Consider the following 23,464-nt stretch of genomic DNA (forward strand, 5'->3'; position numbering starts at 1 on the left):
GTTTGGATGAGTTTGAATTAAAGCTCCGGCCAATAATTAGTGATAAACCAGCTTAGAGTAGAAACTTAAAAAGTCCAAAAAAAGTTGTTTCATTGATGGTATATCCAATTAATGCATGGTGCAAATAGTAAAAAAGCTGCATTAATGGGTATATCCAATTAAGTTATTAGAAAAAGACCTTAAAAACAATATATATCATTAATTTTCTTTATGATTTTTATTCATATGTTTTTTTTTTTACACCAAATTCAAATTTACACTTAATACTAAAATTAAGACGAGTCGTCATTAGCTAACTGTTTTTACATAAGATGGTATTGTATGTATGTCTATGGAACATGATTTTTTTAGTTAATTACTAATAATAGTTTAAATGAAAACAATTGTTATAATGTAGGTTTGATGGCCTCCAAATGCTGATAGGTATAGGCAGCCATACCCTCTGACCTTAGTTATATCGTATCTCACACGACATGGGAGAAAGATATTTCACGAGTAACGATAGCGTGAGTTCAGTTCATACCGTAGATGAGAGCAGTCCTATATATTTTCTCCTTCATTTTTGTTTGACTTTTTTTTATAAAAAAAAAATATCAATTTAATTGTCATTTTATAATATTAATAGAATATTAAATATTTTTTATATTTTTTAATTATTTTCAAGACTACTAGAGTTAGTCTAGTGGTTGGATGGGAAGGAATTAGAATAGTTCGAAATATAAAGACCCAAGTTCAATCCTCATTGTAACTATCTTTTGTAATCTTTTCTATTTTAAAAAAAAAAATATTTTCTAAAATGAGAAAATATAAAAAATATAATATTTAAGAAAGTGAATTTTGCATATAATATTTAACTTTACAAAATTGGTGATACCACTAGTTAATTTCGGATATTTAACTAATTCTCCTCGATTTTCGGTGGTTTGTTAGCCATGCATTTGAGTGTTACAGAAATTCCGACAACAATTAATAATGAGTAGGGTAAAATTTAATTAATACCATCTTTAAAAAAAAAGTGAATTATAAATTTAATTAAAATTGATGTGTAAAATGAAAATTATTTCTTACTTATATATAGTGCTTGATGTAAAATCTTCATCATAGAAAATATAATTAACATAAAAATAAAGTTCAAGTTGTTTCAATATATCAACTAAATCACTTTCACATCATCAACATACCAGGCTTCTAAAAATATAACACAAAGTTAATTAGATATAGTAAACTTAATGATGTAAACAAACTTAAAGTTAGAACACAAGTATTATTAGAAAATTAAATAATAACTTTTATAAAATTAAAATTTGAATTATATTTTTTAATACAAAGAGACAACATCTTGATGCATGAATTATGTTTGTAGGTGACAAGTAGTTGTTTAGAACAATGCAACGGTATTTAATTAAGTATTGTGTTGTTAATTTGGAGCACCCATCTTGCCTCGCGGAACTTTGGTTATATATATATATATTTTTTTAATTTAAATATGTTCTTATGTCTCAAGTTTAGGGTAATATTTTTTTCTCTTAAATTTAAAATTAATTTTTAATTTCTGTAAATTTTTAAAAAAATTATTTTATTCTCTTAAATCATCAATAACATATAAAAATAATAAATTAAAATAATTATACAGTATTAACTGAGTTTAATATGATATTTTTACTAATAGAAATATCAGTAGCTAGATTTTATGTGACAATATTTGATAGTTCGACAAAATTTGAATATAAAAATTAATTTTTTTAAATTATAAAAACTAAAAAACTATTTTTAAATTTGAAGGAAAAAAATAAAATTACTTTAAATTTTAAAAAATAAAAATATATTTAAATTTATATTCCAGCTCATGTTCTCTCGTTTTCACATAGTAATTAAGACGTTTTCATATACTGTGACTAATAATAAGCCACGTAAAGCAGATTCATTTGATCAATTGGAGGGTCTTGTCCCCCTAAACTTAAATAAAAAATAAAAAAAATTAGTGTATGTGTTATTTAAATATTAAGATAGATAATGGTATTTGTGTATTATTTATCTTTTTATTTCTAATCAAATATTCTATTTTTATAATATTTATCCTAAAATAATTATTTTTTTTATAAAATTAATGCGTCCCTCTAGTTTTTTTTTTTTTTAAAAAAAAATAACACATATCTTGTGTCCCATGTAACGACTCGGCTGACCATTTCACTCATCAACAAAACACACCGGAAACACTAGACAGAATAGAACAAGTATATAAATATAGAGTCTAGAATATAAGTATATACATATGTCCCGAATCCGACTAGAGTTAGGGTATGTAAAACAAGAATTACATTAGAAGTCACTATGCCTAGTGACTAAAACAAACAAAACATCCATAGATGTCAGCTCCATCTATCAGCTGCCGACTCATCGTTATCCACCTTCTATCCCTGCTCTGCTCCCGTACATAGTACGATCATAGCAGTCCAACCACATGGAAACACAAAGGGTAAGCTAGCATAAAAACAACAACATATGGAAAGATTTTTAAGAAAAATAGAAACAAACACGACTATGTACACTTCATCAACATACATTCCATCAGTTTTCAACATTATCGTCAATAAGAATGCAATGCGTCGTCACGCATATCAACTCGAAGATCTCCTACAACAACTCAGCCTTTCGGCCTACAACAACTCAGTCTTGCGGCCTACAACAACTCAGTCTTGCGGCCTACAACAACTCAGTCTTGCGGCCTACAACAACTCAGCCTTGCGGCCTACAACAACTCAGCCTTGCGGCCTACATCAACTCACATCAATATTCCAACACAACACAACTTATACAACTCAACATATCAACTTGCAACTCAACACAATTGTACATCTATACAACTCAACACATCAGCTTCACAGCTCAACATATCATCTACAACACAACACCACTTCTCAACACATTCACCAGATACAATTCAATATTAACAGCAACATTATCTACTAGACATCATTTCATAACCTTCCATTTCAATTCAACTCAACATAAAACATTACAACAATCTCATCTCTGCGCCCGGCGCATACGTGGTTGCGCCCAGCGCAGTACAACCAGAGAACCCAAGACTATCTCGCGCTTAGCGCAATAGTCGTTGCGCCCAGCGCTGGCCGGGCAGAGACTCAAGGAGTCTCATGCGCCCAGCGCACCAAAACCCGCGCCCAGCGCGGGGAAGGCAGAGACCTCCCTTGGTCTCGCGCCCAGCGCAATTCAAATTGCGCTCAGCGCCCACAAGGCAGAGACTCCTAAGGAGTCTCACGCCCAGCGCGACAAGGGGCGCGCTCAGCGCCCAAAAGAAGAACCAAAACCTGCCACAACTAGTATCGCGCCCAACGCGGTCCAAGTCACGCCCAGCGCGGGCCAGCCAGAGACCCACATTCTCAAGCGCGCTCAGCGCACTCATCATTGCGCTCAGCGAGCTTGGCCAAATGGGGTCTCCTGGTGGCCACGCACCCAGGCGCGAAGAACCGCGCTCAGCGCGAAGCTCAGCAGCAGCCAACCATTTTCGAAAAACTCTTCAAAAATATGTAGAATAATAAGAGAACCCCACATGCAATCGGTTCAATTTACTACATTATCAACCCAGAGTTCAAAAACACCACCTTTTTCAACATGCAACAACAAATCAAGCCTTTTCCCCAAATTTCTCAACAACCCCGAAACCCCAACAAAACAAGTTTCCTTCCACTACAGCCACGAATCATCCAACAACAAGCATCCAATGAGTTTTTAGAACTCGTCCACAGCCAAAAATAGCGAAGAAGAAACAAAAAGACTAGCTTCCCTTACTTTGGGTGAAGATTCCGAGTTCCGGGAGCTTGAACGGAGAAGAAGAAAGAGCTTGTTCGGAGGAGAAAAGAAGCACCACTCTCATCTAATTCCACCTGCCTCTAGCTCAGCACCTAAGCCACCAATTTCAGAGAAAGGAGAATGAGAGGGAAGAAGAGAGAGTTGGAGTGGTGGGAAGTGAAGGGAGGGGAAAAAGAGGGAAGGGGGTCTTACATCCCACTAGTTTTCTTTAATCCCCTTAATTTCTTTAAAAGAGTATGGATCCACACGGTACTCTATATATTTGTTCATACGCATTATATTTTATTTTATTTATTTATTTATTTTTATTTTATCTTCCCTGTATTCATTAGTGTAGGACAAGAAATGTTAGTTGAATGATGATCCCTTTGTAATTGTCAAATGGCCCGTACAATGACTAATAACTAAATATAACTATTGTACACATACTGCATGATTAATATGACACTATAAAAAAAAATTACATATAAAAATACATAAATGTCATGTTTTATTAATCTAAATTTATTCTATTTAATAACTTAAATTTTATATTAAATTTTAATACATTTTTGAACCATACACATTTATTCTTTTTCTATATATATATATAATATTACATAATTCAATGATTAAATTAGTTAAATTTTTATATTTATACATGATCTCAACAAATCTTTACTCCATGGGTATGTATATATTGTTGGGCCCGATTGTCCACCTTTTCCTCCACCATAGTATGATATTGTCCGCTTTGGGCCCAAGTCCGCACGGTTTTGTTTTTGGACTCCTTCCCAAAAGGCCTCATACTATGTGGAATGGTGGACACTTATAAAGTGGCCAATGTTTCTTCATTTTACCGATGTGGGACTTGGGATGAATCCCAACAAACCTCCTCTCAGACCGAGGACCACATGTCTCGTGATCTCCTCCGCTCAAGCGATAATAATCCGTCACCATCTTGTACCAAGTTCGGATCTCTTCTCCATCGCGAGGCACAACACTGAGGGTCTTCCCGCATCAAACCCAGTCGAACCGTTGGCTCTGATACCACTTATTGGGCCCGATTGTCCACCTTTTCCTCCACCATAGTATGATATTGTCCGCTTTGGGCCCAAGCCCGCACGGTTTTATTTTTGGGCTCCTTCCCAAAAGGCCTCATACTATGTGGAATGGTGGACACTTATAAACTAGCCAATGTTCCTTCATTTTACCGATGTGGGACTTGGGATGAATCCCAACATATATTAACTTAACTTTTGATGATTTTCTTAAATTACATTCTTACACTTAATTATAATAAAATCCATGTGATCTCTTCTTATTGCTGAAATTAAACAACAACGAAACTTTTCCACATGAATTCATTAAAAAAAAAAAAAAAAAAAAAAAAAAAAAACTCTCAAGCATACCCTCCTTTAGATCCTTAATTACCCCTCTCTTTGTAGATAATTTAACTTTTGATTTTGATGGCTATTTCCATTGCTGCTTTGGATATGACATCAAAGGCTTTCATAATGCAGAATTTGAACTTCTTCTCATCAATAAAACCTTTCTGTGTTTTCAACGTAATTCTTAACGTTCTTGTATAGCTCATAATTGCAATATTTATACTCTGCAATCACAAAGGATAACATGTTATAGTAACACTATCGATACGAAGAGATAAGTTAACTAGCATGATGCTATGCATAAAAGATTGAGCTACCTACACAATAAATAAGGATAACATTGAGTAGATATTGTAGTATTCATTTGAAATAAAATTTACATGCGGTAAAAATTAAATTCTTCGATCTAAACTAAAAATTTATGATTTATATAAACAAAGTAATTTAAATTTTAAAAATTTTACATTTTTTGAAATTTTAAAATTTTTCATCGAAGCACAAACACAACTTAATTAAGCGAAATTTAAATCAATACTATGTGATTTCTCTTTTTTATCTGTGTCTTTTAATGAAAAACACTAATAAAATTAGTCTTCCACTAAAATACAAAAAATATTTCACCTGACCATTACGTGGAAAACTACAATTCCACTAGTTCAAGGATGTTACTGAGGTTGCTGTTTTTCATATGATACACACATGACATTATATAAACTTGAACGAATTAGAAGAAAAATAATGGTGACATGACATAACATAACGTTTTTCAACGTTAGCATCCCATTTTAGTAAATAGTTTGAAAACAATCTAATTCAAATAAATAATTTGTAAAATCAAAATAATTTATAAAATGAACTCAAGTTGGTCAATTATTCTTTAATTTCCTCAGGCTTTTATTATCCACAGACCACAATAACTAGGGTTGTAGCCAACGAGACATCGAGATGATGGTTACCTCGGGTCCACCCGACATTGTGAAGTACAAGCCTTTGACAGGATGATTTGCCAAAACCATAGGTTCCATTGGCCCAATCAAGTTGGACACGACAACACTTGAGTTTCTGAGTGTCCCATAGATGTGTTTAGCCACTGCCTGTTAACACATGTCAATAGATAATAAGGCTTTAAAAAAAATAATAATAATTAAAAGAAAGTTTATTGATCTAATAATTGTAAGATCTATATGTGATATGATGATTTTTTTAAGTTTAATTTTTATTTGTGTTAAAATAAAATTTAATTAATAAAAATCATATTCTATAAATACAAATTAATTTTTAATTATCAATTTTGAAACATCATGTGAATTATTTCCATTAAAATAAATATCTAACAAATTGAAACTTACCACCTACACATGTACCCACCTCATGTCCTCTTAATTTCAGCTCCATGTCCAAAAGCCATTCAATAAGAAAAACAGTGAAAGAACTTCTCTTCCTCTTGATCAACTTTTGAGCTTTCCAAACAAATTCAAGGGGGTTGGATAGGCTGGCTTGGCTTAGCTTGGGAATGGGTACATGCAAGAAAGAAATATGATTCCCCCATGGAGATTTGGAATCAGGTTTCATCATTTCTTGGATTGATTGGTAACTTCCAATGTTCCTAGTACTAAGCATCACCAATCCTGTGGAATTTGCTTTCCCTGCCTTATTGTCAATCTCTTGCATGTACAGCCTAATCCCATAGAAGATTGCCCCAGTAATCACATCGTTTATTGTCTGTAATTACACAAAAAATAATATTAAATTACCTTATTTCAAAGATAATAATAATAAGGTTTAATTATATTTTTTACACATACAATTTTGTGAATCTTATTACTCAACTTTTGAAATTGTAGATTTTATCAATTTTTTAAAATTTTGTATATCTTGTCACTCTATAGTCATTAATTAATAATTAATATAATACATTAACTACTAACATATGTTACGTGGTTATTTACATATTACATTAATTACATATTACATTAAAGACAACGTATTTATCGATATGTCATGTTAACAATTAATATATCATTTAAACAAATAACTAACAATATTAAATAATCAACTTACAAAAAAAAAAAAAAATGTATGAAATTTTAAAATATGATTAATATAAAAATTAAACATGCAATTTCATAAGTTGGGTGACAAAATTCAATAAATCATGAAATATGAATAAAAAAACCACAGTTAAGCCTAATAAAAAAAAATATCATTTTCCTTTAAAAAAAACTACAAACAAAATAAAGCATCAACAATTTTAATCAAAGAACCATTTGAATAACAAATGTAATTAAGATACTATCTTAATGTTTTATCCTTAAAATAAGTTGTGGAGTTAATTTGAATCTTTTCTCACCCACCCAACAAATTACTCATCAACACGAATCTTACCACTCCAAGCTTGGACTTGATCGTTTTCACTTCATCCAGAGAGAAGGATATGTTCCATAAGACACAAGGCAGAGACTCAACACCTTCCTCACCACTCCTTATGGGTGACTTGTCATCTTCTACGATTGAACTCTTCACTATGCTCCACCCAAAATCCTTGATAGAGTTGAAGAATGAGAACATGTTTGAAAAAGGAGAAAACCCTAGGAAGAAGCCCTTCTTGGAGGATGGTGATGATGCTGAGGGTTTACGTGAGGGAAAGGAAAGAGGAAGAGAAGGGTCATCAGCTCTTTGAAGACAAGAAAGAAGAGCACCCACAAGGGAGTAACCATCACCAAGTGCATGATGAAGTTTGAATATTAAGGTGCCAGCAGCATTACTTGTTGGGTATTTTATCACATGAATTTCCCAAAGTGGCTTGTCTTGGGGTGTTCTTTCCATTAATAACATAGACACATAGTCATCAAAATATTGGTCATAGAATTCTAGTGACTCGTTTTCGGGGAATGTTGGGACCTTTATCTGATCTTCGGGTTTCACCTCTACCCTTTTCCATTTCATTTCACCTTCTTCATCCCTCACCTAACACATACAAATGTGCAAGATATATATATAATTATTGTTATGAAAAATTGCAAAGAAAAAACATTTAAAAGAAAAAGTGAGTGTGAAGAACCATTATGGAAGAGAAGCGTGGATTGATGGGTAGAAAGACATGTTGGAACAAATAGTTGGCTTGAGAGAAATCGATTGGAACTTCTGATTCTAGAAATCCAAAAACATATGCACATAGAAGTTGGGTGTTGAAGAATCGTCCACTAGGACTTACTGGCTCGGTAACATCTTCCAAGGTGTCCATTATACTATTGTAGTGATGAATTTTAGAAGGTGGATAATAATTGGACTGCTTGGATGATATTCAACATGTGTATGTCCATGTTCTCTTATATATTGGGTGATTAATCAAACATCTTCATCATGTGGTTGTATCTACTCTCAAACAATATCAGTAGTTAAATGATCTTGTGCATGGAAGTGGGACTACTCAACACGGCATGTGATGCTGGTGACAATAAATAGTTAAAGAAAACAATAAGAAAAATATATTTATTGTTTCGTTAATATTGGAAAATGATAATCATGTTGTGTCCTGCTTTTGAAATATGGGGGAGTAAATTTTTTTTTTTTTTTTTATATTTGATTCTTGTTTATATTAAAATAATATTTTGTCAAAAAAAAATCACACTCTACAAATATAAATTAGTTCTCCTAGCTATGATACATTGCATGACCACATCCATATAAAAAAAATTAAAATGTAACATTTCTTTTGTAAAACGTAAAATAAAATGGAACAAGGAGCACATGGAAGAGCAAAAATAATGAAATATGTTGAAAGCAACATGTGTCAATTATTTTCTTTTCATTTATTTATTTACTTTAGTTGAAATAGTTTGAAAGCAACAGGAGTCAATTTTTTTTTCATTTATTTATTTATTTACTTTTGGTAGAAGTTTTGTTTACACGCTTTGTGGAAAAAAGAGGAAGGGTTTATCTGAACAAATTGAGTTTAATACTTGTTTAAATCTGCATGTTATGAGTTAATGAGTCAGCTCGATCACGGAAGAATTATTATTTTTATATTTTTTTGTTTAATTAATTAATTAGATAATTTTTATTTGGTTAGTGTATATCGATTTCTTTCTTAGTGTTTCGATATTTGTAACTTTTATATAAAAAGTTAAAATTATTAGTTTGCTTATGATTTATTTGATGGTTAAGTGATATCGACTTTTTTAGTTTGTTAATAGACATGACCATGCAATATTTTATAATTAATGATAATTAAAGATTAGTTAATCAACCCTCCAAAACGTGATTTTTATTAGTTAAATAATATTTTAGATATTACTATATTATTAAGTTGTATATTTTCTTTTACTTTTTCATTAACTAATATTTTAGCCTTTGTTTTGTAAGGTATATAACTAAAATATATAATAAATTGTATATTAATAAATATAATATTTAAATATATAAATTATATAATATGTAAAATTTGTATAAATAAATATTTTAAATGTATAAGTTATATTTTATATTTATGATAAATAAATTATATTGTAACATAAGATATATTATTTTTAATTATTAGTAAATTAATTTAAAATGATTAAAATTTAATTAAACAAATATGATACATATAAATTAATTATAAAAATATTCTATAAGTTAATTTAAATTAATGAAATGGAGCATTAAATAGTTTTCAATTTTTTTAAAAAATTTACAAACTTGATTTTTGTATTAAAACTTTTAATTCAATTATTAGATTGTTAAAATTTGATGTAAAAAACATAAGTTACTAAATGAAATAAATTTAAGTAAACTTATTTTTAGAGTAAGTGGATCATTTATATATATATATATATATATATATATATATATATATATATATATATATATATATATATATATATATATATATATATGAGAGTTCAAACAACACCGGGATAACTTTTACTAAGTATTACATCGCTCAATAACTTTATATTAAATGTGAATTTTGAAAATTCAACCGTTAAATTGAAAGTTCATATCTCTTAGATCATATATATCAAATTTTATATTAATTTAAGATGATTTGATACTTCATTCTCATAAAACAAAATTGACGTAATATATACATTTCAAAATATACTAAAATATGAACACTTTGATTACCTTCAAGTTGTTGTTTAATTTTAACAAAATTTGATATATATGATCTAAGAGATATGAACTTTAAATCTATAACGGTTAGATTTTCAAAATTCACATTTAATATAAAATTATTAAACAGTGTAACACTTAACAAAAATTAGACCGGTGTCGTTTGAACTCTCCTTATGTATATATATGTGTGTGACTTGTGTTTAAAAGTTAGTTGTTACACTTCATTCATTAATAAAGAACATTTAATTTTTTTTGGTTTAGAAAAGCAAAGAGTATATATGTTATTAGTATGATGTGAAATAATTGACAAATAACTTTATTCTTTAAATATGTAGTCATTTAGGAGTTTAATATTCTATGTTAAAAAAATGTTGAGTGAGATTAGTTCTTTAAATAGATTGACTAAATTGTACTTTTGATCTCTCTATTTTTAATAAATTTATAATTTTGATCTTTTTAATTTAAAATAGAGATATTAATCCATTAATTTTTAAAAATATGAAATCTTGGTGTTACTTTCAATTTAATATTCATTGATCATTAAATTTGATATTATTTGATAATTTATCATCACTTAAGTGATATAGTATTTAGTAACATGACATATATATAGATACAAATTAAAAAATAACATACAAACAATTTTTGTTTGTATCTATTTTAATGAATGATTGATATTTATTTTTTATTAATAAATCTTATTTACATGATTCATTTTTTGTTTTATTTTATCTTTAATTTTATCATGTTATTAAATGTTACATAACTTATGCATGAATAAACATTAAAACATAATAATGATTAAATGCCAATTTGATAGAAGATCAAAATTTTATATTTTTAAATTAAAAAAACTAAATATCTTCATTATAAAATAAAATGAATAAAATTATGAATTAAAAAATAAAAATAATAAAAATAATAAACTTTTGTGTCCAAAGATAATCCTCCACTATTTGACTAAAGGATAACCTAGTTTAAAAAAAATGTTATTTTAGTTATGCATTCTCTTTTTGTCATTTTCATAAATCAAACATATGTGTCTACTATTTGTTTTCTTTAAATTTGAATAAAATGAATATCATAATCGATACATACTCTTATATATATATATATATATATATATATATATATATATATATATATATATTTAAAATAATTATAATCATGAATTTTATATTAAAATATATATAGATGGCAATAGTTTATAATATAAAATAAATGTCATTGAGCATTTGAAAGGGTTATTGGCAGTTGTGTATCAATTAGATATCGTTGTCACACAGTTAGATAAAAACATCAAAATGGCAGATTGAAGTTGCTCAAATCCTTTACCTTATTTATACTTCATTCATAGGCAGTACAAGTGGCATAAGAGTTAAGTATAGACATGTCATTTCAAAGATTAATAAAAAGGATAATGATAACCATGGTGATACAATGCTTGGAATTAATGGTTTGACAAAATGATACTAATAGACATATAAAGTTTACATGCATATTCAACGAGAGTGTTGATTTCTTTCCACGAGTATTTTTTTTTAAGTATATATGATAAAACCAAATGTTGAGATCCCTTTTAATAAATTTTTGAACTTTTTAGTTCTTTATTATGTTATGCAAATTAATTAATCTTTTATACAAAATTCAAGTGTTGATTCAAATTTATTTTAAAGTTTGTAAAATTTTATTAATAATTTACTTAAATTTATTTTATATTAATTATAACATAAACACTTGGTTGGGAGAGAGTTTTAAAATAACTTATAATATTTTTGGAAGTTATTTTTAACTTTTAATAAACTTTTTAAATAAACATGTTTATGAAGATGTGAACTACTTGTTCTAAGACAGAAACCCTGTGACATACATGTAAATTTAAGGAATTACAAATTTAGTAAGTTGTTTCGTGTACTTATAGATAAAATAATTAAGCAACACCAAACATACATATGAATTAACTTATATAAAATTGTTTTATTTTAATTTATAATCTTATTTTATTTTAGCATAATTTTTTCTCATAAAAAAATACATACAATATCTAAAAGAAAAATCATTAAGAAATGTGCTTGTTAATTTGGATCGTCTCGATCCATTTGGGTTATAACTCAACGCAGTTTATAATATTTTAAAATTAGGCGAGGTTGGACTAATTTAATTATTTTATCTGTAAAAGTTTTAATGATGGTAGTATATTTCAAAAAAATAATATATATATATATATATATATATATATATATATATATATATATATATATATTACTCTAATCTTAAATCAGTAGGTTAAATGAGCTGACAGTCTGACACACAAATTTTTGATATGCTGATTTTAAATAATATTTTATAAAAAAATAAAAATAAAACCTTCTATTCTCGATTTTTAAATCCAAATTGAAAATTTAAATTCATGCTTTGATAATTTTATTCTAAATCCAAAGATTTAGTTTAAATAAATAAGAAAACCAATAACTTAAAATAAAAAAAATTCAAATAACTTACTAGCTTGACTTATTATGTGCTACTTTACATTTAATCAACTAACATTTGAGTCGGATAGAATTGAATTAAAATTGAACTGAGAATTTTTAAAAATTTACATGCACTTTAATAAAAAATAATATATATATATATATATATATATATATATATATATATATATATATATCAGGATTTATAATATATATTATAATTGTTGTAGATTGTATTTGTTTCGTATATTTAACTTTATTTATTTGTGAGTTGTTTTATAGGAGATAATTATAAGAATTTTGTTTTGACATTAGAGAACCTTAAAATAAAACGTTTAACTCAAGATTTTTGGTGTTGCATGTTGATTTTGAGGTTGGATTTGAGTTTTTAGAAGTTCCTATGTATGTTATTACTTGTTGCATGTATGGGATTGTCTAGTTTTCAAGTGAAAGGAGGGCAATTCATCAGTCTGCAAATACATAACTCAATATTACGTTGAACACACCCTCATAGTATTGAGTAAGGCTCAAACTAGGGGTATTTTGTCTTGCTCATGTCAAGTGCTAGATTAGTGACGTTAGACACAAGGATAGAGAATAGCCTCTAATCTAATCACATTGGATGTGATTTAAATGGTGTTGTGTGTAAGGTGAAAGATTTAATTTTGCTTAAATTATCATCGAACACTAAAGAAATTGTGTTGAACGTGAAGAGAGGGCTTTTTGACCAAAGTGGGGTCGTTGACCAAGTTATTTACCTAAATGGGGCTGTTTTGAATTTATTTACGCCTTTGGGGCTGTTTACAACGGTGTCGCTATGGGTCATAGCGACACCCATGCCACGTGGCTTTTTTTTTTGGCGTAGGGATGGCTGGAATGAGCCACAACAATGTCGCTATGGGCTGGACCAACACAGTATGTGAGCCAACAAAGCTGGTGTAGCCCATAGCGACACCATTTAAGAAAAAAAATGAAAAAAATTGAAATAATTTAAATGTAATCTTAAAATAATCAACTGAGTATACTTATTATATATTTATAAAAATAAAAAATATTTATTTAAAAATGTAATTTTAAAAAATAGATTTAATTATTTATGTAAGTGGCGTTGTGGCCTATAGCGACACAGAGTCGCTGTGGCCCACAGCGCCACTAATTTTTTTTTTTTTTTTTAGTTATTAACTTATTTTGTTTGGAAATTTGTTTAATTTATATTTAGTACTTAAATATTAATTTGTAATTATAAAGTTTATTTTTCTGTAATTTATATTGTTTTTGTATATATATTTTTCTCCTTTTAATTAATTTTAAATAAGCGCTGTGGCCTACAGCGACTCTTAGTGTCGCTGTGGCCCACAGCGCCACTAATTATTTTTTATTTTTTTTTTAGTTATTAACTTATTTTTTTTGGAAATTTGTTTAATTTATATTTAGCACTTAAATATTAATTTGTAATTATAAAGTTTATTTTCTGTAATTTATATTGTTTTTCTATGGGCCATAGCGCCACACATTTTGTATTTTTTTTCTTTGCAATAATGAGATTTTATTTTTAATTTTGCGTTTTTATATTTAAAATTAAAAGTACAGAAACTAAATAATTAAAATAAAATTATATTATAATATGTTAAATTTTAAAAAAATTGTGGCAAAAATAAGTAAATAAAGAAAATTAATATATTATCATTAATTTGTTAATAAATTTAATTAAAAATAATTAATTGTGTAGTTTAAAGAAAATTTATTATTTAAGTTTATTAATAATTTTTTTATATGTAAATTTAAAAAAAAACTGGGCAAAAAATAAGTGAAGGAAAAAAATGTAGAAAAACAAAAGAAAATGAATTACAAATTTTTTTAAAAAAAAAACTGGTAGAATAAATCTGGAGAAAAAAATGACCCAATAACCAAAAAACACAAAAAAAAAAATTTAAAAAAAAAACTGAGGTAAAAAAAGTGAAAAACTAAAAAAAAAAAAAAAGGCTGGAGTCGCTATGGGCTACAACGACTTTTTGTCGCTATAGCCCATAGCGACTTTAAGTAGAAAAAAAAACGAAAATTAAAAAAAATAAATAAAAAAAAGGCTGGTGTCGCTATGGGCCACAGCGACACATAGCGACACTAGCTTTTTTTTTTTTTTTTTTTTTTTCATTTTTTTAGGTTACTGGGTCTCTTTTTTTCTCCAGATTTATTTTACCAGTTTTTCTTTTTCATTTTTGTTTTTCTACATTTTTTTCCTTCACTTATTTTTTGTCCAGTTTTTTTAAATAAAATATATCTGTTAATAATTATTATATACTCAACATTCTAGTAAATTATATTATCAATTTCATATAAATATATATTTATAAATTTATTATTTCTATAATTTGTTTATTTTATACATATTTATAGCGCCACTATTTTTTTTATTTGAATTATTTACTTAATTATTTTTAAAATTTATTTATTTTATATTACAAATTAAATATTAATTTCTATTTATAAAGTTATTTTTTGTGTAATTTCTTTTCTTTATATATATTTTTTTCCTTTAGATTATTTTATCACGAATTAAATATGTACTTTATTATTTATCACAGTGGCGCTTTGGCCTATAGCGACACTGTGTCGCTATAGGCCATAGCGCCACTATTTTTTTTTTATTTAAATTATTAACTTAATTTTTTTTTTACATTTGAATTTAATTTTTTTTAAGCCGTTTGGTGGCGCTATGGGCTATAGCGACTTTATTTAAGCCGTTTAGTGACGCTATGGGCTGTAGCGACTTTATCTATATGGCTTTCATGGCTTCCCTGAAGTGAAAAAAATGCCACGTGTCACCGGTGTCGCTATGGCCCATAGCGACACCGTTATAAACAGCCCCAAAGGCGTAAATAGTTTCAAAACAACCCCATTTACGTAATAAACTTTTAAAACAATCCCACTTTGGTCAAAAAGCCTGAAGAGAGTGACTCGTCTCTTCCTAATTTGGGGCTAGTGTGGAACTTTGTCATGTCAAGAGTGAGGATACAAGAGTTCTCTATCTTAGTCATGTCAAATACAGATTGAATAATATCAAGTGTGGATGAGGTAGGAGATTCCTTACTGAATTACCTTCTATGACAAGTCATTACATTTAATTTAAAAGATATTTTTAAGATTATGACATTAAATATAATTAAATCAGTTAAAATTTATTTATATTTAAGTATGAAAATTATATATATTTTTTTTTACTTATATATGAGTTATATTTATTACTGTGTCCTCTTGCAATAAATAGAAATCCCTTTCTTAAGTAGTTATAAGGTGTTCTAAAAAATAAGTTATATGTTGTTTCACTTATTCTTCAACCAGTTAATTAAGGTCTACTTATTTATAATGTATTATTTTAATATTTATTTAATTTTCTAAATTTTAAATTACAATATTTACTATAATGTGAGATTACTTGAGGGTGACAGAGTTCCCAGTTTGGTCAAAATAACAATACAAAACAGTCTTACATTCTACTAAATCTTTTAAATTTTATTAAACTTCGATTGAATTTCTTAATTATAAACTTTTCGATTCATTTGACATTGTAAATACATTATAAATCTCTAACAACTTGAATATAAAATAAAAACCATTAGTTATAAGTATAAAAAAGGACCAAATTAATTTAATTTTAAAAATAGACAAAGCTTAATTTCCTAAAAATATTTAAAACCAAAATAAAATATAGTTTAAACTAAAAAAAAATTGTAATTAAACTTTTTTTTAACAAAGTCCTTTTACTTCCTATGTTCATTAGTTAGAACGTAACAACCGGAAGAAAAAAGAAAAAAAGAAAAAAAAAACTGGAACTAATAAATTGGGCCGTAAGCCCAAAAGACAAGAAAAAAGGCTTGGTCCAAGCTGGGAGCTAGGGTTTGTGTGGCTTCATGCAATGGAAGCGCTTTAAAAGCCGTCATGGACGTTCGACACAGTCCTCACTCTCATCGCAACTTCGATTCAGGTAGTGTTTCATTGTTCTTCTCTCTCTCGTGTGGTTGTGTTGTGGTTTGTGAAGGTGAACATGATGAAAAGAGGATGAGTGATCATTGAAATGATCCAATTTTCCATCGCTACGTTCTTTCTGATTCACCTTCCTCCACCACCACCACCACCACCACCACGCGCCTCTTTCTAATTAATGAATTCAATTTCACTGCACGAGCGAACCATTTGAATTGTTAGTTGTGCGTTGCAGGGCGTAATGGGCCGGGTTTGGGCCACGGCGGAGGATTTGGGCCGGAACAGGGCGCGGGTGCTGTCGCTGTACAGGCAAATACTGCGTAGGCTGAACTCGCCGGAGCTGCCGCTGAGCTTCGCGGCGAGGCTGGCGAAGAAGGCGGAGGTGCGGGCGATCTTCTGGGTGGGTTCCGATGAACGCTCATTGCACAACATCGCTGACCTAATTGATGCCGCTGAGTACTCTCTTTCCTTTCTCAGAAAAGGGGAACTCCCTCCGCGTTACATTAATTGAATATTGTGTTCTTCGTTTTTTTCATGTAGATAAAAAAACAATGGTAATAAGAAAAAACTAGAATTAAATTGGATGTGATATAGTGATATTGTTCATATGTTCTTTTGGCACTCTGTATATTGACAAATGCCGTGGAATAATTGAAATTTGTTTGAATTCATGACACCTTTGTTAAGAAAATATAGAAAAATTCATTATCTCTATTTGACATGACAGACTATGATTATTGGAATGAGTGGTTAATGGATGTGGATGAGTTGTTGCCATAGTCACTCAAGAGGATGAACAAATGTTCAGTTTGTTGCTTTTGCCTTGTATAAATCATGCAATGTATGTACACTTTGTTGCTTCTGCTTCAAATTGATATTTCCCTTGTGATTGAACCTTTTTGCTCTGTTTTCCCTTGAGTTTAAACTTTAAAGCAACAAACTGGGTGTTCCTCCCGAGGAATGACTATGGTAGTCAATGCATCTACTCACCACTGATTCTTTTGGGTGTTATATGACTCAAGAATGTGCCAGATCAAGGTACCTATGCGAAGAAAGGTTTCGTGCTCTAAGCACCAAAAGTGGTTATTTTATTCATTTTAAATAACCATGTACAGATTATCAAAGAGCATTAATTAACACTATTTGTTATTTGAAAGAAAAAATATTGTTGTTGAATGAAGCATGTTATTAAATAAAAATTATTATATTATTTAAAATAATGTTGTAGGAAGATTGAGATCAAACGTATAACAAACAACCAGAAACAAGAACTGGCTTATGGAAATGGAACATCAGGAAGAGAAAATTTCCAAAAGCTCGTAGTACTGAAAATTACTAGCACCATTTGAAATGAGGGTATAGTAAATCAAGATGAGATGCTATGTAGTGAACTTTAACGGTTGGGGGAAACTTTATACTACTCTGCTCAGCTCCTATTTCTAAACTGTGCAGCAGAGAAAAGAACGAACGGAGATATCACACTAAGGGAAATGGATCCTTTGTTGGACACTAATTAGAAGCACATATTGATTTGAAGTTGAGCAGATTACACATGCGGTGATAATTTTCGTTGGTGCAGTTTTTCTTCAAATTGATTTCCTTGCCCCTCTCTATAATCCTATGATTAACTTAAGGATCATGAACCAAGACTTGAAGCAGGTATCAGAACTTTCTGAGTGGGTAGTGTTTATTTGAAAGCTTAGGACACCAATTAGTGGTATTATGCTCGGCACTTCTAGTGTAGATAATAAAAAGAGAAGTGAATCAAAATTATTTTGTTTTCAGGATGCCGAAGAAGGCTTTGGTAAAAAGGAGTAACCACTGAAGAAATCCTCGAAAATTCTTATAAATCGTCCGAAAATAGAAATCAAATGAGAATGAAACCCGAAAAATTAGTATAAGCGTAAGTTTCACATTGCATTTATTCCTTGATTTAGTGAAATCCTTCCATTCAGACATTATAACCAAAGTTGTTTAATAATAATAATAAATAAATAAATAAAAGCAAAGTTGTTCATATAGACCAATCTAATCAAACGCGAGCCACCGAAATCGAATTCAGAAAATGGGTCTAGTTTAATGAAAACTAAAATCATTGTCTCGACTACGTCATATTATAAAATGTGTATCATTGTTTGTTCTCATTATTTTTAAGTTTAAAATATTTCAAAAATTTTAGTTTATAAATATGATAGTAAAAATTTTTAATACTTCATCACAGTTCCCTACATGGTTTGCGGGAGTTAGGAGGGGGACTCCACTATCTTTCATGAACTTCAACTAATATTTTTGTTAGTATATTTTTACCAGGAATTGGGATTGCTTAGGGAGGCAATGTAATTGGGTTTGGGTAAACACTGAGATTGGGATTGCTGATTTAAGAGCTAAATTGCTTTAGGGGTTAGATTAATTCATTCTGAAGTCAATTAACTTAACCCCTTTATTATTTAACATGGCATACATTTTGTTTTATCGATAAGATATATTTTAATTTTCAATATTAGATTAACTCAATAGTTTTATTGAACGTAGCATGCATCACCGTTTTATAGTTTGTTTTATTGAAGGGGAGGCCTTGAAGTCTTTGAAATTATGAAGTGTGCATGGTGGGAGTTGGAGCTTTTTTTTTTTCTTTTTTTTTTCTTGCTCTCAAACTGCAATATTATTATGTCGTTTAGATCAATTAAATTGTCGTGTATTTGAGATTGGTAATAATATGTTGATTAGTTTCAGATCCTGTCACCTTAGTTGAATTCTTGAGTAGTTTACTTTGCATATTACGGTCTTCAGTTCAAATATAATGAATTTAGTGGAACTCTTCAAGGCCGGCTTTACAATACTTAAAATAGCCCTTTTTTTTATAAACAAATGAAAATTATTATACCTTAAGTTTTTTATAGCTGAATTAAAATGTGATATCTAATTATAAAGTAGTATTCTTTCGATTGTTAGTTTTTTTTATTTTTTTTATCATATGTTATATTCAAAAATCCATGTTATTTAAACTTTTAGCTTACTTAACAAATCTATCAATTTGTAGCTATTTACCGATCTTATAGTATAATGTATATAATTATAATCTTTCAATTTTGTTCACTTTTGTCACCCAGAGTGAAAAAAAGTATATCATATGCATTTTGGTCCAGTGGACTAGCAGATTAGATAGGATGGATCAGATAAGTTGATGGGTTAGGATACATAATCTGATTTATCAATTTTTAATGGACTTACGGGTCGATTCATGGATCCATTTGTTCACCCCTAAATTTTAGCTTTATATACCTTTACACTTTTTTCATTACCATTGAGAATTTGTCTGCTTGTATGTGTGTTTAGTGGAAGTCTTGTTCTCCTCATGTAATCTCGAATTATATATCTTCAACACACTCTCCTTTTATTGGAAAAATTCCTGTCTCTATTGAAGTTCAAAATAGCGAAAACAATTAGATTTTAAGAAACTAAGTTAAATGTAAAATTATATCTAAAATTTTACGATGTTTGTGTATTGAAGATAAAAATAATGAAAATAAATTAATTTTGAGAAACTAATTTATCAATAAGTTAAGTTTAAAATAATATCTAAAATATTATCATATTAGTATTCATTAAAAATTATAGTGACAAAAATAATCTGAAAGATGAAATTGGTGACAAATTTATTTCTTAAAAAGTTGATTTCAGAATAAAATATTTAGAAGATTAAAATGATAGTAAAAAAATATTTGAGATTAATTTCATAAACTAAAATTCTAAAGAACTAATAATTCAGAATATCAAATTGACAGTTATCTCAAATTAAAATCATCTTGATGTCTCATTCCAACTATAATATTCCATCACCTTTTCACTTTCATTTTTATATCATAGCCTTCCTATCCTTCACTTACCATTTTGGTCTAACAACTAGTTAATTAGATAAACAAGTTCAGTTTATAGGTTTGACTTGTTTAACTTACAACAATTTTTTGTCTGGGAATTTCTGTCCTGAAAAGTATTCTAAACCCCGATAATATCCAACCAGGTCTTTACAGCTAGAAATTTGATTTAATATGCATTGTATATATATATACATATATATAATACTTTTTAATATATAAAAAATAAGTACAAATATCCTAAATTTGATTATACTATTAATATTACTTATATTATCACCTTTTAAGTCTATTTTATAAGGTTGATTTAGAATTAAATTCATTTTTAAAGATAATATATATCAAAGCATATTAGAACTTCTATCCTAATAATTATTTATTATTATTGAGTTTACTAAGTCACATGAGCGTTATCAGACCAGTCACAGATATTTAGTATTATAAATTTCATATTCAAGATATCTAATCTTTAACGTAATAGATGTATTAAAGATCTCATATCGATTAATAATAAGATCAACAAAATATATATAAATAAAGAGTAATTTTTATCTTACAAATCAATTTTATAAAATTGAATTCATATTTTAACTAACTTTTTAAAGCTTTTTAACTTAAAAAAATAGAAATAGTTATATTTAAAATAAATATATTCCCAAACATAAAATCATTTAAACTCTAAATTATAAGCTCTGTACATTTGACCTACTTACCAATCCACAGGTCAACCGTAACATTTCACTGACTTGTTAGTTATTTATTTTAAAAAAATATTTACATTTCTTTTCGCTTTCACCTAACTATCTTGCCCAATGATATATTTTTAAATATACAATTGTTAAATCATTTAAACGACCCAATAGCTCAATAAGACCCGAAATGCTAAATAATTTTAAATAAAATAAAATAAAATAAAACAAAAGCAAGAAGAAAAAAAAGTATGCAACTAACAGGTTGGTGGAACTATGGGAATCCACAAAACATGTGAGATACCACACGTCGAAAAGTCGAACCCAAATTGTTAATTTAATAGATTTCTTTCTTAATTTAATAATGTTTTTCTTAAAGATCAATTCAATAATGAATAGAATTAATCGATTATGAAATGATTAAAAATCTATAACATTATAATATCTTTTTATACACCAAAAATATTTCTCAACCAATGAGTAATAATTCTTTTCTATTCATAAGTTTTGGTTCTCCCAATAAAATTTAACTTTAATATAACTTTATAATGTGGTAGAAATAATTAATTTAGTGGGTTCATAAATTATATTTTAAGGGTGATTTTATTTTATCAATCAAATGTAATATTTTTAGCTCAATGTTGAATTTATATAAAAAAATGTGATGGCGAATTTGATTTCACTCATAACATATATGAATAATCAACTTTATCCTGGGCCGGCAATGTAAATTTGGTTGGTGCACTTACCTAATTTCTTATATACCTGTTCAATTTTCTCTTTTGATTAAATTTATTATATTATTGGTGTAAAAAATATATATAAGCAGATGCTATGAGTGATCTTCAAATCAATATTTAATTTTCTAAACGGTTGAAACTATCTTTAGTTAGTATTTTTTATTGATAATTAAAAAATTATTATCTCACTTCATTGTCTTATGTAAAAAGTATATGAAAATAACCCGATAATTAATTATTAGAGTAAGAATAAATATCGAATTATAATTTAATGTATTTATAATACTTTATTAATGTCTTCTGTAAAAAAAAATTCTTTATTAATGTCTTTTATTGCACACTTAGATATATAATTTAACTCAAACAAATGAGTAAGGACAATGTTCTATTTCTTTAACAAGATTAGTATTTCACATGTAAAATTACAGAGAGAATATAAATAAAGTTGGTCTTTGTTACAGTGCATATTTAGATACAACTTATTTATAGTGGACATGTGACGACAAAATCTACAATTTGTAACTTTCCCACATATTTAAAATTTTAATGTGATTTTGATGTTGGAATTGTATTTGGGATTTTGATGTCTGATGCATGTCTCTCACGTAAATTTGATCTTTGTTATATCGCATATTTAGATATGTCTTATTTATAAATGGACGTGAGTCATGACAAAATTTACGATTTGTAACTTTCGTATTTTTTTTTTATAAAAAAAAATGTGATTTTGATGTTCAAGCATGTATTTGATGATGAGAGGATTATTAACAATGTATTCCCTCTGTTGTTTATTATGAGTAAAAGTAATTACATAATAATAATTTTTGTTATAAATGCCGGAGAAAGTAATACAATTGAAAGATCAAATAGAAATATTTTAGAAGAGTATCATTGAATAAGACAAAACTAGTTAAAATTCACTTATATTTAAAAACAATTATTTATAATTAAGGATGAGAATTAGACTTTGTATATACAAATTAAATTTATTATATAAAATTAAAATTTAAGTTTGACTTATTATCTATTATAGATTTTTTTTATAAGTTTAATCTAATCTTTTTAAAAATCTGATCTGATTTATTAGTCTATTTAAAAATTATTACTTTGTATAAACAACATTAAATAGGTTAATAAATTAAATTTTAAATAAGATAATAATTATATTTTTAAATACTCATATGAGATATTTTTTTATTTGCATGAAAAGTATTTTTTTTAAAATTTGCATGATAAAAAATACTTTATTATTAATAAAATTTAGGATTTAAAATAAAACATTAACTGAGAGACAACTTATGCATCATATACACTAATATTACATGTTGTAATGAAATAAGATAATTTTATAAAAAAAATTCTAAATATTCTATATTTTATTTGAATTATTTTAAATAACCAACTATG

The 23,464-nt window shown here is 27.9% G+C and overlaps 2 protein-coding genes and 1 non-coding gene across 5 annotated transcripts; 2 read left to right on the top strand and 1 right to left on the bottom strand.

The window, feature by feature from the left end:
• Nucleotides 1-2,217: 2,217 nt before the first annotated feature.
• LOC109816851 (wax ester synthase/diacylglycerol acyltransferase 7) lies at nucleotides 2,218-8,598 on the bottom strand. 3 transcript variants are annotated; one of them, XR_014428466.1, is made up of 6 exons: nucleotides 8,263-8,590; nucleotides 7,587-8,168; nucleotides 6,570-6,923; nucleotides 6,158-6,295; nucleotides 3,811-5,425; nucleotides 2,218-2,422 (listed from the first exon to the last, which is right to left on the bottom strand). XR_014428466.1 is itself a non-coding variant. In XM_020382001.3 (5 exons), exons 1-5 carry the CDS (start codon nucleotides 8,443-8,445, stop codon nucleotides 5,264-5,266), a joined length of 1,419 nt encoding a protein of 472 aa, XP_020237590.1. In that variant the 5' UTR covers nucleotides 8,446-8,590; the 3' UTR covers nucleotides 2,218-5,263. The 3 variants fall into 3 exon arrangements, 1 of the variants encoding a protein (XP_020237590.1); XM_020382001.3 differs by having other exon boundaries at nucleotides 2,218-5,425; XR_014428467.1 differs by lacking the exon at nucleotides 2,218-2,422 and having other exon boundaries at nucleotides 5,414-5,425; nucleotides 6,551-6,923; nucleotides 8,263-8,598.
• Nucleotides 8,599-16,622: 8,024 nt separating this feature from the next.
• Nucleotides 16,623-17,424, top strand: LOC109816860 (COMPLEX 1 LYR-like protein). Its single transcript, XM_083062585.1, has 2 exons — nucleotides 16,623-16,754; nucleotides 16,989-17,424. The coding sequence occupies exon 2, from the start codon at nucleotides 16,995-16,997 to the stop codon at nucleotides 17,262-17,264; it is 270 nt and encodes an 89-aa protein (XP_082918711.1). The 5' UTR covers nucleotides 16,623-16,754; nucleotides 16,989-16,994; the 3' UTR covers nucleotides 17,265-17,424.
• Nucleotides 16,807-16,885, top strand: LOC114917098 (small nucleolar RNA R32/R81/Z41). Its single transcript, XR_003805845.1, has one exon. It is a non-coding gene; the product is annotated as a small nucleolar RNA R32/R81/Z41 (small nucleolar RNA).
• Nucleotides 17,425-23,464: the final 6,040 nt, after the last annotated feature.

Source organism: Cajanus cajan, chromosome 8, assembly GCF_000230855.2.
Source record: "Cajanus cajan strain Asha chromosome 8, NIPB_CcT2T_4, whole genome shotgun sequence".
Taxonomy (NCBI): Eukaryota; Viridiplantae; Streptophyta; class Magnoliopsida; order Fabales; family Fabaceae; genus Cajanus; species Cajanus cajan.

Bases quoted from the DNA above. Each gene is read 5' to 3' on its own strand.
- LOC109816851 (XM_020382001.3), bottom strand. From the start codon at position 8,445: ATGGACACCTTGGAAGATGTTACCGAGCCAGTAAGTCCTAGTGGACGA. The intron at 8,169-8,262 runs GTTCTTCACACT...TGTATGTGTTAG, and splicing joins CACGCTTCTCTTCCATAATG to GTGAGGGATGAAGAAGGTGA. The intron at 5,426-6,157 runs GTAACCATCATC...TTGTGATTGCAG, and splicing joins CAATGTCGGGTGGACCCGAG to AGTATAAATATTGCAATTAT.
- LOC109816860 (XM_083062585.1), top strand. From the start codon at position 16,995: ATGGGCCGGGTTTGGGCCACGGCGGAGGATTTGGGCCGGAACAGGGCG.